Genomic DNA, 16,995 nt, shown 5'->3' with positions numbered 1-16,995 from the left:
CAATCTGTGTACCTATATTAATGTACACAGATAGTGTTCCCTTGAATGAGGTCAGGCTGTCAGAAGCTGTGGTCAAGTTATCAACAATTCATGATCGCTCATAACAACTCATATGTGCCATTACCCCGTTGTCCACTATAGCCAGTTGTTGTTTTTCGATGAAATCAATAGTTTCTATTCATGATCAGTGCAGAGGTGTATCTAGGATTGGATATAAAGTGCACTTGGCAGGCACACTGGGAACAAACATTGCTAATTTGTTTAAAATAGGGATTTTTTAGTTTAGTTCTTATTATACCCCCATTTACGAAGTAAATCGGGGGTATATAGCGTTCCGTCTGTCCGTCCTTCCGTCCGTCCGTCCAAGCTTTTGTACGTCCCATAACTTTTTAACCATGCACCCTAGCTTCCCCAAATTTGCTACACACATTTACCACAATGAGTACTTGTGCCTTTTGCTAGTTTGAAGATTCTGAACATTTTAATGTTTGCCGTTTCCATGGAAACATTAAGAAACTTCAACTTTTAGGGTGGGTGTTTTGTACGGCCTATATCTTTTTAACTATGCACCCTAGCTTCACCAAACTTTCTACACACATTAACCACAATGAGTACTTGTGCCTTTTGCTAGTTTGAAGATTCTGAATTTTTTAATTATTGCCGTTTCCATGGAAACATTAGAAACTTAAACTTTTAGGGTGGGTGTTTTGTACGGCCCATATCTTTTTAACCATGCACCCTAGCTTCACCAAACGTGCTACACCCATTTACCACAATGAGTACTTGTGCCTTTTGCTAGTTTGAAGATTCTGAATTTTTTAATTTTTGCCGTTTCCATGGACACATTAAGAAACATCAAGAATGTATGTTGTGCTAAGCATTGATTATCCCACAACAGATTGAAATATATTTGCAAAAACATGTGTTCATTTCAAACATAATGCATCCTCATGGGGTTACAAAGGAAAGGGCAGTTCCTCTGACTTAAAGCAACAGGGATATTTCATTAATTAACAAACTATTTACTATTTGTTGTTGACCAGCGGGGATAACGGGGGTATGTGAGCTTTGCTCACTTCTTTCTTGTTTTCTTAATCTCATAGGTACTGTAAATCTTGAAAGTAACACAAGCGTGAATTTAATGCGAAAAATGCCAGTGGTCTTTGCTCGCATTAATTAACTTTGGTTTTATGTCTCCAAATGACTATCAACAATAAGACGGCGTCACAGCACACTTTGGATAGCGGAAATACCAATTTGAATATAAACACAAACATGGTTTATTGAGCAGCAGTTGTAACAAGTATATAACAATGTCATTCAAAGAATAGGAATTACACAATGTTCATCGGGTGAGTTAGCAGTGCTGGGGTCAAGAGTTCTACCCACTTGTGTCAAAGCTTGTTGACACCTCCGCATACCAGTCAGTGAACTGTTGTTGGTTCAAGTATTTTATTGCCTTTGAACTTCCTTAATGCAAGTCAACAGAGTAAACATATAAACTGTGTGTTGTTTGTAGGAAAACATTGTTTGTTTTTATGGAAGTGCTCTACTCAGCGCTAATAAGCAGTCCTATTTGCTGTTTGATAATGGATTAAGGTAAGGATATGTGTCATTCCACTGGATATGGGGTGGGGGAGTCACATTTTTTACTAGGGGTCAGCAGTCATAATAATTTGGAGACGCATTAATTTCCAGATTTACAGTATTTAACATTACAGTAATGTAAAATTAAGAGTTAACCTCTTCCTCGACCATGTCATCACATTAGTATCTTCGCAAGGCAAGGGAGTTAACTGACTCTCAAAGTCCAGTTTCCACCCTTGCCAAACTAGGCTGGAATTTCTTGGCTTAATCGAAGCGCCACCAGTGGCTAGGACGAATTATGTCCCTTCTATGTCCCTCCTATTGACCAATAAGATTCCACCTCTCATATCACTTGCATTTGCTTCAAACAAATTGACGGCACCCAGTCAAGACGATCTGATCGATGATCAAGATCTATAGTGTAATAATCGGGTCTTACTTGCGAAGTGCATTAAATCACGTGAGCACTTGATGAAAAACATGACAAGATTTTGAAAATATCTGTTGATGCTGTGTTGACAGAACACATGCATTGCAAATTCTGCAATCGACCAAAATCTGCACAGCAGTTTATGAATCGGATTTTGATTTCGTTACGCATCGTCTATGCATAGTCTTGTTAGTCCAGCCAAAGTATAACTGCATAATTCCAGCCAAGTTCAGCAAGGGTGGAAACTGAACTTTTATAGTCAGTTAACCCCCTTGCCTCGGGAAGATGGCACATAAGTTGACTATGTTGAGTGGGTCTAGATAAATCCAAGCACCAGTTGGGTTTGTTTTGTTTGTTGTTTAACGCCGCACTCAGCAATATTCCAGCTATATGACAGCCGTCTGTAAATAATCAAGTCTGGACCAGACAATCCAGTGATTGACATCATGAGCATTGATCCAAGCAATTGGGATCGATGACATGCATCAACCAAGTCAGTGAGCCTGACCACTCTGTCAGTCGCCTCTTACAACAAGCATAGTCGCCTCTTATGGCAAACAAGGGTTGCTGAAGACCTATTCTACCCCCGATCTTCACGGGTCCAGCACCTGTGTGCACTTTGGAGGGTCAACTGAGACGAAAAAGAAGACATATCGCTTATCCTTAAGTGGAGGCGGTATATTCACTGTATTAAACAACCCCCTGGCCAACTTGTTAGTCCAGTAATATTTATAAGCACTCCAGGGGTCACGAGTGGCCCAGTCGTCTAAGGCGCCGTGATTTGCTGTGCAGAGTTACGTCCCTTGGGCACGCCAGAAACCTATGATTGTGGGTTCAAATCCAGGTTCGCCCTGATTATGTTTCTAGGTTTGTTAGCACCATACCCGTGCTCGTGGGTTTCACCGAAGTGGTAAATGTCCGAGACCTGCATCACTTGGGGCTTTCCTCCCACATTAAGCTGACACGCCGCGATATAACTGGAATACTGTTAAAAGCGGCATTAAACCCAACTCACTCACGTATAATAAGCACTCCAAACTAAGCTTGAGGATTTACATGACAGAGTGTATTTTCTTGTGTGTATTACAGAAGTTTTAAACAGCAGTTTAGAAGGGGTATATGATTGCCTAGCACCTAAAATCAACAAGGATTTGTGTTTCATCAACATTTGAACCAAATTTGTCCAACCGCTCAATCTCCAAAAACAAATTCAGCTGGGTGTGTATGGTTTTCATACGCGCCCCTTTAAGCTCTGTCAGTTTTCTAAGTTCACAGGGCATATATTGCGGTGAATAGGTAATTGCATCTTAGTCAACGTGTACAGAAAGTTTATGTACAGAGGACATTAGGACCGTATCACTGATGCAATTGGATATGTTTGAACAGCGATGGGAGTAGTGTGTTATTGTTATGGATCACATGTTCACTGACAATGGCTGTTATCCTCTGCGGCTTCACCTTGTCTCCATGTTATTAACAGGGAACATGATCTGTGGTGTAAACTGTCTCAGTGTCATAATTCACGCAGTTATGGCAAGTCTCCCATTGTGATTATGATTGTTTTTCACCACCCCAACCCCCCAGCCTCCACCCACTCCCAACCACCCAGCCTCCACCCACTCCCAACCACCCAGCCTCCACCCACTCCCAACAACCCAGCCTCCACCCACTCTCAACCACCCAGCCTCCACCCAGCCTCCACCCACTCAGCCTCCACCCACTCACAACCACCCACTCACAACCACCCACCTTCCAGCCACTCCCAACCACCCAGCCTCCACCCACTCCCAACCACCCAGCCTCCACCCACTCCCAACCACCCAGCCTCCACCCACTCCCAACCACCCAGCCTCCACCCACTCACAACCACCCAGCCTCCACCCACTCCCAACCACCCAGCCTCCACCCACTCACAACCACCCACCTTCCACCCCCAGCCTCCACCCACTCCCAACCACCCAGCCTCCACCCACTCCCAACCACCCAGCCTCCACCCACTCCCAAACCCCCTTCATCCACCTACTTCCAACCCCCAGCCTCACCCACTCACAACCACCCAGCCTCCACCCACTCACAACCACACAGCCTCCACCAACCCACCTTCCACCCACTCCCAACCACCCACCTTCCACCCATTCCCAAACCCCATTCATCCACCCACTCCAACCCCCACCCTCCACCCACTCCCAACCCCTCAGCTGAAAATGTGGGTTCTGTGACTGGTGAAATAAGTCAAACTTAACTTGAATTCCAATAACTGTGCCAGTAATGATGTAATAGGACTGGACATGGTCTCCCTATTTATAGAGGAGGATATTTCCTTATTTGAGAGTAAACTTTTAACAGTTTAAAACAGTCAGGGTGACCTCTTTCGATAACTCTGTGTTGGAATTCCAGTGGATCATTTCAGACCTGTTTTAAATATTTTATGCTCTCTTTGCTATCACAGCACGCACTCGTTTTTAGTAAGACATAAATAGTTATTTATATTCTTGGTGATTGTATTTATTTCATTTTGAAAGAACACAACAGTAGCCTGGAATCAATAAAGTATGCATGGATCATTGACACCAGTGCACAGCCATGCAAAGTGATTTAATGGGTTTAAAATAACTTGGCCCAAGTCTCACAAAAAAATCAGATTTTGTGGTTGGAAATGAAAATCCCCATTTTCAAGAAGTCCCCCTGACTGTTAAATTAAGTGAAGAAATCAGTCTAAACTTTGGATATGTCTACACAGAGAAATGTCAGCAAAACTGTATGTTCACTCAGGAATCTGTAAATGGTGGGTGTTACACTGCAGAGTGGATTTATGCAGGGTTTTCTGTTTATACAAGTAATAAAAGATGAGTGGGAGCTGTTTATCATACAATAAAACACTGCAGGGAGAATAAACCATGAGGGGCGCAGCCTGCAGTGTTTTATTTTACGATTAACAACTCCCACTCGTCGTTAATTTCTTATATAAGATATCAACATTTTGTACAGCCTTTTTAAGGATGTCAATAAATTGAAAGGCTTCAAAACATTTACCCGTATTTAAATAATGATGACTCCCCGAATACAATCCAACCGTGGAAATGTCAGACAACTCCATGTTTTGTACAGGTGGTTAAAGTTTGGTATTCTCACAATTTTCACAATTATCTGCCCCTCTTCATGCAATAGCGATTGTCATATATCTCTCACTTTTGGGTGCGATTGTTTGACAATTGCGTTCATCTCCGCTGTCCAGCCACATTTATGGGGGACAAATCAATAGACACTTCCCTCTATAACGTTGTCCTATTTATGATGTCATCAAGTTGCGAGCACATGTTCGAATCTCAAGAAATGACGTCATGATAGCGTAGCCATATACCTCCATAAATACAAAACATTATGGAAATCAATTCTTATCAATAGATAAGTCAACAATGATAACTGCCTGTGTAACTAACACGAAAAGCTGTAGACAATTATATGAAATACGAAATACGAATTGAGTAAGGAAGAGCAAATCCTAATATTAGATTCTATTCAAAACTTCATATTAAAAACTGGCAAATTTTCAGTTTAACCAATTGTTTAATACAAACAAATAGATTTATTATATATACACATCTAGCTTGGCATGTACAATTCATCTGTTACATCTAACCTTCATTGATGTATTTATTGAAATATGTCCTATGTGTAATGGAGCAGTATTAACATAAGCGCTTCGCTTGTTTACCATTCCATTTTCACACTTTTGTGAAAATAAATCTGTTTAAACCAATAACCGTATTCGACGTAATAAGCGCCCAGGGTGCTCTCAAAATTAGAATATTATTTTGGTGAAAAAAAAAGTTGAAAGATAGATTTTGTGGTTTATGCTGACAGTCTGAAATGTTTATGTACAACAGACATATTTTTCCAGAATTTAATTGCCCATAATTAAGTGTGCATATAATGCACGAGTGCGTATTATACATGAATAAATAGGTCTTGTGTACATTAATCAATTGGAAGGGGTGCTAATTGGGATTGTTCACTAGCCAATATATTAGCAAATATCGCCGCGGGCGCTTATTAGAGCGGAGCGCTTATTCCATCGAATACGGTATATGAAATCAGTGACATTGTCCATGCAACACACTGATCATCCAACTCCACTTCCAGATCTCCAGTTCCGTATTATAATGAGCCAGAAGCAGAGCAGGCCCTCTAGAAGTGAAAAGAAGACAGAAGTAAAAGAAGGAAATAATCTGGAAAAAGGTACGTTTCTCCATGACGTGTGTACATTATACTTACATTTGCACTGCAGCAGTACTTAAGAAGACTTGAACTGAAACTTGGTAGCAAATCTTTCAAGGGGCTTGTGGAATGTTGAAATCAACTTACTAAGCCTTCTGTTTCTAATTTCTTGGTTGTGCCATAAAGTGTTTTGTGACGGTACCACTCACTGATTTTTTTCTTAACCAATAAGAAAAATCACATTACCATTTATTTCAGCAAAATTATAAGGTCACTTTAAATCATTTGTGGCCTAAATAATTATAGAATTTAAAGCTTATTTTTTAAGAAATTAAAAAAAATAACATTTGTCGGTTTGGAGAAATACAAATATGAGTAATCTTTTGACTTCCTAACTTGAGAAAGTCTGAGGAAAAAAAGCACCATGTCAAAATGTTGAGATCTGATTGTTCATGTGATCTTGATAAAATACTACGAATTCTGCCTGGGAGGGTACATTTTTGAGCAGGACAATAAATGTCTTATACCCCGTCTTGAAGATAACATGCTTCATGTTGCTTACGAGTCAATAAAAGTCATGTGACACAGCACAAGCTCAGTTGAACAGCTGTTTTCTATATGTTTTATGTTTTTTACAATGACAAATTGAAACATATTTTCGGCTATAAAACATACCCTTCATGATATTATCTGGGGTCGGGGTCCCGCGGAGCATGTAATAAGACACATGTTTTATGAGGATAGTTCGTATTCACCATGGCTTGTGTCTGTCTGTTAGTACTACTCTACGTTTGTGTCTCAGATTCTTCCTCCGATTCTCTCCAGTCGAAGATGGAAGAGGAATCAGTCAGATCGAGAGGTAGGTGCACGTCTCAATCCGTGGGTTCACAGTTACATTGTGCAGCTGCTATTACACTGTTTAGAGATATGATATTTCTAAGCTCTTAATAAACATTTCATGTATATGTATTCTACAGAAGCTGTTCTGCTTATTCGCGCCATATTACATGTCACCTGCACTGAATATTTCCACCCTTGTCACACATAATATAATTTAGTGGTGTTTGCTCAAATTGGTAACCATTGATGGTCCTTGTGTTACATTGCCCTGACATTGCCGACCCTTGTGTTACATTGCCCTTCCACTGCTGACCCTTGTGTTACACTGCCCTTCCACTGCCAGCCCTTGTGTTACACTGCCCTTCCACTGCTGACCCTTGTGTTACACTGCCCTTCCACTGCTGACCCTTGTGTTACACTGCCCTCCCACTGCCAGCCCTTGTGTCACACTGCCCTTCCACTGCCAGCCCTTGTGTTACACTGCCCTTCCACTGCTGACCCTTGTGTTACACTGCCCTTCCACTGCCAGCCCTTGTGTTACACTGCCCTTCCACTGCCAGCCCTTGTGTTACATTGCCCTCCCACTGCCAGCCCTTGTGTCACACTGCCCTTCCACTGCCAGCCCTTGTGTTACACTGCCCTTCCACTGCCAGCCCTTGTGTTACACTGCCCTTCCACTGCCAGCCCTTGTGTCACACTGCCCTTCCACTGCCAGCCCTTGTGTTACACTGCCCTTCCACTGCCAGCCCTTGTGTTACACTGCCCTTCCACTGCCAGCCCTTGTGTCACACTGCCCTTCCACTGCCAGCCCTTGTGTTACACTGCCCTTCCACTGCCAGCCCTTGTGTTACACTGCCCTTCCACTGCCAGCCCTTGTGTTACACTGCCCTTCCACTGCCAGCCCTTGTGTTACACTGCCCTTCCACTGCCAGCCCTTGTGTTACACTGCCCTTCCACTGCCAGCCCTTGTGTTACACTGCCCTTCCACTGCCAGCCCTTGTGTTACACTGCCCTTCCACTGCCAGCCCTTGTGTTACACTGCCCTTCCACTGCTGACCCTTGTGTTACATTGCCCTCCCACTGCCAGCCCTTGTGTCACACTGCCCTCCCACTGCCAGCCCTTGTGTTACACTGCCCTCCCACTGCCGGCCCTTGTGTCACACTGCCCTCCCACTGCCAGCCCTTGTGTCACACTGCCCTCCCACTGCCAGCCCTTGTGTCACACTGCCCTCACACTGCTGGCTCTTGTGTTACACTGCCCTCCCACTGCCAGCCCTTGTGTCACACTGCCCTCCCACTGCCAGCCCTTGTGTCACACTGCCCTTCCACTGCCAGCCCTTGTGTCACACTGCCCTTCCACTGCCAGCCCTTGTGTCACACTGCCCTTCCACTGCCGGCCCTTGTGTCACACTGCCCTCCCACTGCCAGCCCTTGTGTCACACTGCCCTCCCACTGCCAGCCCTTGTGTCACACTGCCCTCACACTGCTGGCTCTTGTGTTACACTGCCCTCCCACTGCCAGCCCTTGTGTCACACTGCCCTCCCACTGCCAGCCCTTGTGTCACACTGCCCTTCCACTGCCAGCCCTTGTGTCACACTGCCCTTCCACTGCCAGCCCTTGTGTCACACTGCCCTTCCACTGCCAGCCCTTGTGTTACATTGCCCTCACACTGCCGACCCTTGTGTCACACTGCCCTCCCACTGCCGACCCTTGTGTTACACTGCCCTCACACTCCTGACCCTTGTGTCACACTGCCCTCCCACTGCCGACCCTTGTGTTACACTGCCCTCCCACTGCCGACCCTTGTGTTACACTGCCCTCACACTGCTGACTCTTGTGTTACATTGCCCTCACACTGCCGACCCTTGTGTCACACTGCCCTCCCACTACCAGCCCTTGTGTTACACTGCCCTCACACTGCTGACCCTTCTGTTACACTGCCCTCACACTGCTGACCCTTCTGTTACATTGCCCTCACACTGCTGACCCTTGTGGTACATTGCCCTCACCCTGCTGACCCTTGTGTCACACTGCCCTCCCACTACCAGCCCTTGTGTTACATTGCCCTCACACTGCTGACCCTTGTGTTACATTGCCCTCCCACTGCCGACCCTTGTGTTACACTGCCCTTCCACTGCCAGCCCTTGTGTTACATTGCCCTCCCACTGCCAGCCCTTGTGTTACATTGCCCTCCCACTGCCAGCCCTTGTGTTACATTGCCCTCCCACTGCCAGCCCTTGTGTTACACTGCCCTTCCACTGCCAGCCCTTGTGTTACATTGCCCTTCCACTGCCAGCCCTTGTGTTACATTGCCCTCACACTCCTGACTCTTGTGTTACACTGCCCTCCCACTGCCAGCCCTTGTGTTACACTGCCCTTCCACTGCCAGCCCTTGTGTTACATTGCCCTCACACTGCTGACCCTTGTGTTACACTGCCCTCACACTCCTGACTCTTGTGTTACACTGCCCTCACACTGCCGACCCTTGTGTTACATGCCCTCACACTGCTGACCCTTGTGTTACACTGCCATCACACTGCTGACCCTTGTGTTACATTGCCCTTACACTGCTGGCCCTTGTGTTACACTGCCCTCACACTCCTGACTCTTGTGTTACATTGCCCTTACACTGCCTTCCCTTGTGTTACATTGCCCTCACACTGCTGACCCTTGTGTTACATTGCCCTTACACTGCTGACTCTTGTGTTACACTGCCCTCACACTGCCGACCCTTGTGTTACATGCCCTCACACTGCTGACCCTTGTGTTACACTGCCCTCACACTGCCGGCCCTAGTGTTACATTGCCCTCACACTGCTGACCCTTGTGTTACACTGCCATCACACTGCTGACCCTTGTGTCACACTGCCCTCACACTGCCGGCCCTTGTGTTACATTGCCCTCACACTGCTGACCCTTGTGTTACACTGCCATCACACTGCTGACCCTTGTGTTACACTGCCCTCACACTGCTGACCCTTGTGTTACATTGCCCTCCCACTGCCGACCCTTGTGTTACATGCCCTCACACTGCTGACCCTTGTGTTACACTGCCCTCACACTGCCGGCCCTAGTGTTACATTGCCCTCACACTGCTGACCCTTGTGTTACACTGCCATCACACTGCTGACCCTTGTGTTACATGCCCTCACACTGCTGACCCTTGTGTCACACTACCCTCACACTGCCGACCCTTGTGTTACAGAGGAGAAGCTAGATGAGATCAAGGTTGTGTTCCTGGAGGAGGAAATCAAGGAGCTGAAGCACGCGCTGCGGGAGACGAGGAACCGGAACACGTATCTCACCCAGGTGCTGGAGCAGTCGGAGGAGCAGCGCAAGAGGCAGTAAGTCGATGTGCAGATAGAAACAGGCTTTTTGCTTAGTCAAAAAATGTGCTGATAAAAACAGGCTTTGTGCTGAGTTGATGTGCAGAAACAGGCTTTGTGCTAAGTCAATGTGCAGATAGAAACAGGCTTTATGCCTAGTTGAATCATGGAAATTTATCAAAACATCAAGTGTGGACAAGACAAGTTTTAAAATGTTTGATAGCACTTGGTGCGTGTAGACATAAATATTAGTTTGCATTTTTCAATAATAGGTCACACTTGTAAATGTTTTATACACATAGAGTTAAATCGAGCCCATGATAGTCAAGAGTGAATCTCCTGTAACTTGCATGGAATTCTGGCAACCTCAGGGATTTAAATGGACCTGCTCAGGCTGATTTACGTCTGTGATTCATCAGCAAGTTTGAGTAAAAATGTGATGGTTTGGTCAAGGTGAATTGTATTCAAATTATGACCGAACCAATAAAAAGGAAGAGGCTTAATTTTACCTCAGTAAATGCAAAGTTAAAACGCGAAGTAAAAACACCTTTGCAAATAAGACTTTTAAATCCCAAATTAGAATGAAATAACTTCTTTCCAAACATTTGCCTGCCAAAATTCTAGATAAATTCCTGAACCAACTCATGTCTGAAAGCCAGGAAAATACTGCTAAAGGTCTAAATGTAACAATCTGTTTCAGGCAAGCAGCGGTGGAGAGCATGAAGGCCCAACTGAGTCAGGGTGGGGAGGTTGGGTCCGGCACCCAGTTGGGGGAACCCGCTGTCCCCTCCATCAACCTCTTACAGAAGGGGTCACGACCTCTGACCTTGGCTGAGAGTCATGGTGTTATTCGTCACCTACAGCAGCAGAATGAACAACAAGCACATGAGGCAGGTTAACCTTCATTGTTATCCCTAAACGCTGTCCCGGATTCTTTTCCCTGTGTTTGGAGTTGTTGTCCTTGAATAAAGCATGCAGTTACTTCCCTTTACATGCGCACTGCTTTACTGCGGATCTTGTTATGGTCATGGTGGCAATAGGAGTTTGTATGCTTGTTTATTTGGGTACATACTAGTATGAAGAAGACCGCCTCCGTGGTCTAGTGGTAGAGCGTCCGCCTGGAGAGCGGAAGGTCTGGGATTCGATCCCCGGCCGCGTCATACCTAAAGACATTAAAAGATGGTACTTGTTGTTACCCTGTCTGCCGCTCGGCATTAAGGGGCTAAAACAAGGACTGGTCGGCTCGTAGTCTGTATACTGTTTCCGAGTGGGGTATTCATGTTAAACTGCGGCATGGTATCTCAGTGGGCTAGCACTATAAATTGGCATCAGTCCAGACTAGTAAAAGCAGCCACACACACACACTACCACACACACACATGCATGCATGCAGGTCGCTATATAAGTGCAATAATCTTGGACGCGACGTTAAACCCAATTTCACCTCACCTTGTTTGAACAAGCAGAAAAAAAAACACTGCCCGCCCGTACTTTACTTTCACGAGTCATTGCCTGAGAACCAATACTTTTATTTTGCAGGACTAGCTACAAACACTGAGGACATGTGGAATAAGGTTTTCGCTAGTCCTCTGGGCTAGTCTGTAAAAAGAATGAATTTCTAAGGTTGCTGTTATTTTTTATACGCATGTCTGTTTTGTTACAGCTGGAGAGTTTGAAGTCTGACCTCCGTGATGTTCTGTATTCACACAAGTGGACACCAGATGCCTACCTTCTCGCCAAAGCCTACATCGCAGAAGATGACATGAAAGACGGGAGTGGCCCTGACTCACACAGCAAGTCAGCGTTACCCAGGATACCTCTCAAACACCCAACCAGAAAACTGTAAGTTGTATATCGTCACTAGCATTGTTACTTGTGGGTTTCACCAGGGTGGTAAATGTCTGAGACCTGCATCACTTCGGGCTTTCCTCCCACATTAAGCTGACATGCTGTGATATAACTGGAATACTGTTAAAAGTGGCGTTAAACTTAACTCACACATTACCTTAATGAGAGGGTTTTTTTTAAATAGAAAGTTTATTTATATCCCACAAATCCAGCTGACCCAGGAATCATTCAGGATGTAAGACAGATTACTGAGGAGCTGTGTACCAACCATTTGATGTTCTGGTGGGACGGGGGGGGGGGGGGGGGGGGGGGGGACGTTGGGAGTGGGCCTGGCTAGGATTTTATTGAAAAAAAAGGAATTCTTGTAAAAAATAACTATGCTTCAGACCTTTGATAAATATAATCACCTGCCACAAAAATGATATGTTTGCAAGGTGTTTTTTTATCTAGTTTTGTAGCTGAAGCGGAAAAATGTTGTAATCTTAATACAAAATTCCACCCACCCCTGAATATCAAATGGTCCATCCCTTATGCATTCTCTGCAACTGTTAAAAATTGATGTCAAGTGTAATAAATAGAACTGAATTTAATAGTGGAAATTAGGGCTGGTCCAAATTTACTACCGGGTACCCGTCCCCCTATTACCCGACCCTACTCGGGTACCCACAGTAGGTCTCAGAAGATGTCTCAAAATGTCCGATTGGGAACTTTTTCAGCATTGCCCTGGCGAAACATATTTAGATCTTGCATATATCATGAGGTACAGGTACATATATCATGCCCAGACTTGTTTGGTAGAAAAACAATCTCATTAAAATCAGACCTTAGTTCTCGCTACCGCTAAACAAAGACATCCCATTAGGGGTCACGTCAGAAAAACCTTTCATCCGACCAATCAGAGCGTCACTTACCAGATGATCTGGTAAGTGACAGTCGGAATGTGATTTCTAATCATACAACCTCGAAAACATTAACACGGGATATCCCGAACGATAGTTATTGGTTTAACGACTGAATCCATACAATCTAGACCATCTATTAACCATTCCAGAATGTTCTTTTGTTCAGGTTTCAAATTTGTAATCGAGAATTTGTCAAAATATGTTTCGAAGCGTAGTCCCCAATTTGAAATTGGTACCGTAAAGACAAGAAATCTGCCTTCTGATTGGTCATTCCATTGGTCGGTCAAAGTTCGCGCAAGGTCGGTCTTACGTGACCCGTAATGGGATGTCCTCAGATCTTTGTTTAGCGGTAGCGAGAACTAAGATCTGATTTTAATGAGATTGGTAGAAAAACAGCAACAGCAAATGTACCTCTTCATCCTACATGTTTTGATGTTCCAGGCCAGACATAGCATACATTCAGCGAGACAATGTCACCCTTCCTGCTCTCAAGCAGACGGTCAGCAACCGGGCAATGGAGAGGAGGAAACGCACCCAGATCCTGCAGAAAGCAAGAATGAGGAATGAAGTTTTACCATAGACTGTGGCGCCAGTTCCAAGTTCATATATATACAGGGCACATAGGTTGAAGTATGTCAGTAACGAGTTATTGTTTCCCGTTTCTGTTTTGTGACAATATGTACATCAAAGGCTTGAATTATCATGGACGTGATACTTACTGGCAGGTTTAATGGGTTGGGTGTCTCACAGATGGCCATCCTAAACTAGACAGGAGGTTTGTGAGGTCATATTTTTTTCTTTCTGTTCACAAGCTTCTTATTCTACTCAAGTAACCTAATCGGCAATACTTCACAGGTTTGTATACACAATGTTCCTCAATCACCCGTGAATATATTAAATGTTTTGCAGTGTTGTTGCTATTTTAAACCAGCGAATCAAGCGGCCTGGTTCCAGTGGGATCGAAGCTCAGCTTTCGTCTCACAAACGACAAAGTTTCTCTCGTGACAATATGTACAACATGGGCCAGACAAAGGTCATGCATTGGTCAAACACAGGTCATGCACAGGTCAAACAAAGGTCATGCACAGAGTGGGGTTCATTTGACTTCCATGAGTTTTAAACAGTCACATTTCATTTCCTGACTAAAACTAGTAATATTGATACCATCTTCCCTGTGCAAGGGCGTTAACTGACTGAAAAAGTCCAGTTTCCACCCTTGCCAAACTACGCTGGAATTTCCAGGCGCAATCATAGCGCCACAAGTGGCAATTTCGAGTTATGTGTTTTCTATGTACCTCCAATTGACCAATCAGATTCCATCTCTCATATCACTTGCATTTGCTTCAAACAAAATGGCGGCACCCCGTCAAGATGATCTGATTGATAATCAAGATCTATTTTGTAATAAAACGGGTCTTACCCCATTAAGAACATTTAATCACTTGAGCACCTTGATGAAAACATGAAAAGACATATCTTTAGATGATACACATGCTTTGCAAATCCAGCTGTTTATGAACGGATGTCTAGTTCGATACATGATTTTGATTGGCCAATGCATACACTCATTCATCCAGCCAAAATATAACTCGGGAATTCCAGCCTAGGTGGCAAGGTTGGAAACTGGACTTTTATAGTCAGTTAACTCCCTTGCTTCAAGAAGATGCACTGGCACATGACTACTACACTGCACAGTGGCTATATGTATTCAAGGGTTATATGGGTGTGCAGTGTATAATATCCTGTGAGGTATCTCCGATTACATCAACCAGTTGGACCATTGTAACAAATACCACTTCTACATTAAGTCAAAGTCACATCAAACATGTTTATATACTTTATTATCCATTACCAGTTTGTGAATACACTGCCTTGGCTCTTGTTGACGGTAGAGGCTCACCGCAGTGATATTGGATGTGTGTGGGATTTAAAAACACAAACTGAAAATGTAATAACTCTTACTTTTGAACAAAGTAATAATTTGCTCATGAGGACACATGGATTCTTAATTATGCTTATGAAATTATGATATTTCATCATTCCGTATCTCATGTACTACTTGTGATGTGAAAACTTGTTTGTCTGGGCATCGATTATTGTCACAATAGTTTATGTACATTTGAAGGGAGATAACTTTGTACCTATGATTGTTAACCCTCTTTAGCCTGTTTGTCGCGACTATTGTCATGCAGGAAAATTACATCCCCTGCTTCGGCAGGGGCATGTCAAGTACCATTGAATTTAGTCCGAACAAACAGCATATTCCTATTGAGAGAATCACTTATTATATGAAATTATATAAATTTTATGTCTTTTTACGAGATATCGTAGAATGAAAATTACCACTACTGACGGATGTTTGACTTATAGAAAATGGCAGCCGTTTTGGCAACATGCACAGGTTATGCTTAAATCCATAAGACTGGCGATGTTAGCATGGAAGTGAGTGAGTGAGTTAAGATTTATTGTTATACCTCTGTTAAGAATCTTGCAATTCCATTGGTTAATCCGTACCATGTGACAAAACAATACATTTCAATGTAGACCCTGAAATCGTGTGACTGACACTGACCTCGAATATTGATTCGTCACATGATCAGTATTGACCTGTCAAGTGATGAATAATGACCCATCTGCTAGAATCAAGATGGCGTCTGGATCAAACATTTAACGGTTCGCAGCTACGAAACTATAATGAAACAGAGGACAGTTTAAAGACTGTTTAAACTTGAAAGTGAATTTCGGTACAACAAAACGAATGATTACTCTTGACAAGGTCAATATGCGAAAACTAGGACCCTCGGACCCAACTACCTTCAGTGTTCTGACTGGACACTGCCTGCGGCCTCGGTCTGGTCAGACCACCTCAGGGGTCGGGTCCTCGGATATTTGTTTTTGCATATTAACCTAGTCAAGAGTTATTATTTGTGTTTTGGTACATCTAGTATTGATTGTATAGTATTGATGGTACTGTGTGCTTTGAATGAAACTGGATTAATAAGGCAGACCAATGTACAGTAATATTCCTTGCTAAGATATTAGTAGTCAGGGCAGCATATTGTCACACCTCATGTCTCCTCGCGCTGAGGCGATCACCCTGGACCCAGTATACTACTGGTACTCATATTGGACGGGTCCTGAGATGGATCCAGGTACCCACAATACTACCCGGACCCGTGGTTAGTCACAGCATAATTATTTTGTTTAAGGACAATACGAATAAAGCTCCATGGTCGCACAAGCTGCTAATGTTCGCATTACTTTTTGGGGGCGGTCGGGTAGCCTAGTGGTTAAAGCATTCGCTTGTCACGCCGAAGACCCGGGTTCGATTCCCGACATGGGTACAATGTGTGAAGCCCATTTCTGGTGACCCCTGCCGTGATATTGCTGGAATAATGCTAAAAGCGGCGTAAAATCAGACTCACTCACTTACTCATCCCTTTCTGACTGAACACATTCACTCTGACTTTTAGGTTTGAGTAAAGATAAAGCTTCAGTATTTAGGATCAAATCGTTTGAAAAGTTTATCTGAATGGTTTTTGCCAGGGCTGCGGTAAAACAATTCCCAATCAGACATTTTGTACCTACTTCCGTACCCAGGTGGTAAATTTGGACTTTTCTCAGCCCAATAACAAATCATCATACCTCACATCAGGATACACACATCACGATGCACTAGCTTTAAAGATAAACAGTGAATACCTGTCTGATCTTATTCTCTTAGTACTTTATGATAACAATTACCGTATTCGACATAATAAGCGCCCCGCTCTAATAAGCGCCCACGGCGATATTTGCTAATATATTGGCTAGTGAACAATCCCAATTAGCACCCCTTCCGATT

General features: G+C 43.9%; 1 protein-coding gene across 3 annotated transcripts in view; it reads left to right on the top strand.

Moving 5' to 3' along the window:
• LOC124137845 (coiled-coil domain-containing protein 74B-like) overlaps positions 1 to 16,995 on the top strand; it is a 22,640-nt gene extending 5,645 nt beyond the window's left edge. For all 3 annotated transcript variants that reach the window (XM_046504319.2, XM_046504318.2, XM_046504317.2), the window contains exons 3-8: positions 6,161 to 6,256; positions 7,038 to 7,094; positions 10,281 to 10,419; positions 11,102 to 11,291; positions 12,065 to 12,243; positions 13,593 to 16,995. In XM_046504319.2, the coding sequence (XP_046360275.2) occupies positions 6,161 to 6,256; positions 7,038 to 7,094; positions 10,281 to 10,419; positions 11,102 to 11,291; positions 12,065 to 12,243; positions 13,593 to 13,731 (800 nt within the window). In that variant the 3' untranslated portion in view covers positions 13,732 to 16,995. The remainder of the gene's footprint in view (positions 1 to 6,160; positions 6,257 to 7,037; positions 7,095 to 10,280; positions 10,420 to 11,101; positions 11,292 to 12,064; positions 12,244 to 13,592) is intronic.

The sequence above is a fragment of the Haliotis rufescens genome, unplaced genomic scaffold, assembly GCF_023055435.1.
Source record: "Haliotis rufescens isolate VD_foot unplaced genomic scaffold, xgHalRufe1.0.p SCAF_138, whole genome shotgun sequence".
In the NCBI taxonomy this organism is placed as follows: Eukaryota; Metazoa; Mollusca; class Gastropoda; order Lepetellida; family Haliotidae; genus Haliotis; species Haliotis rufescens.
Note: the sequence above shows the minus strand (reverse complement) of the source record. Positions and strands in the feature narration are given on the sequence as shown.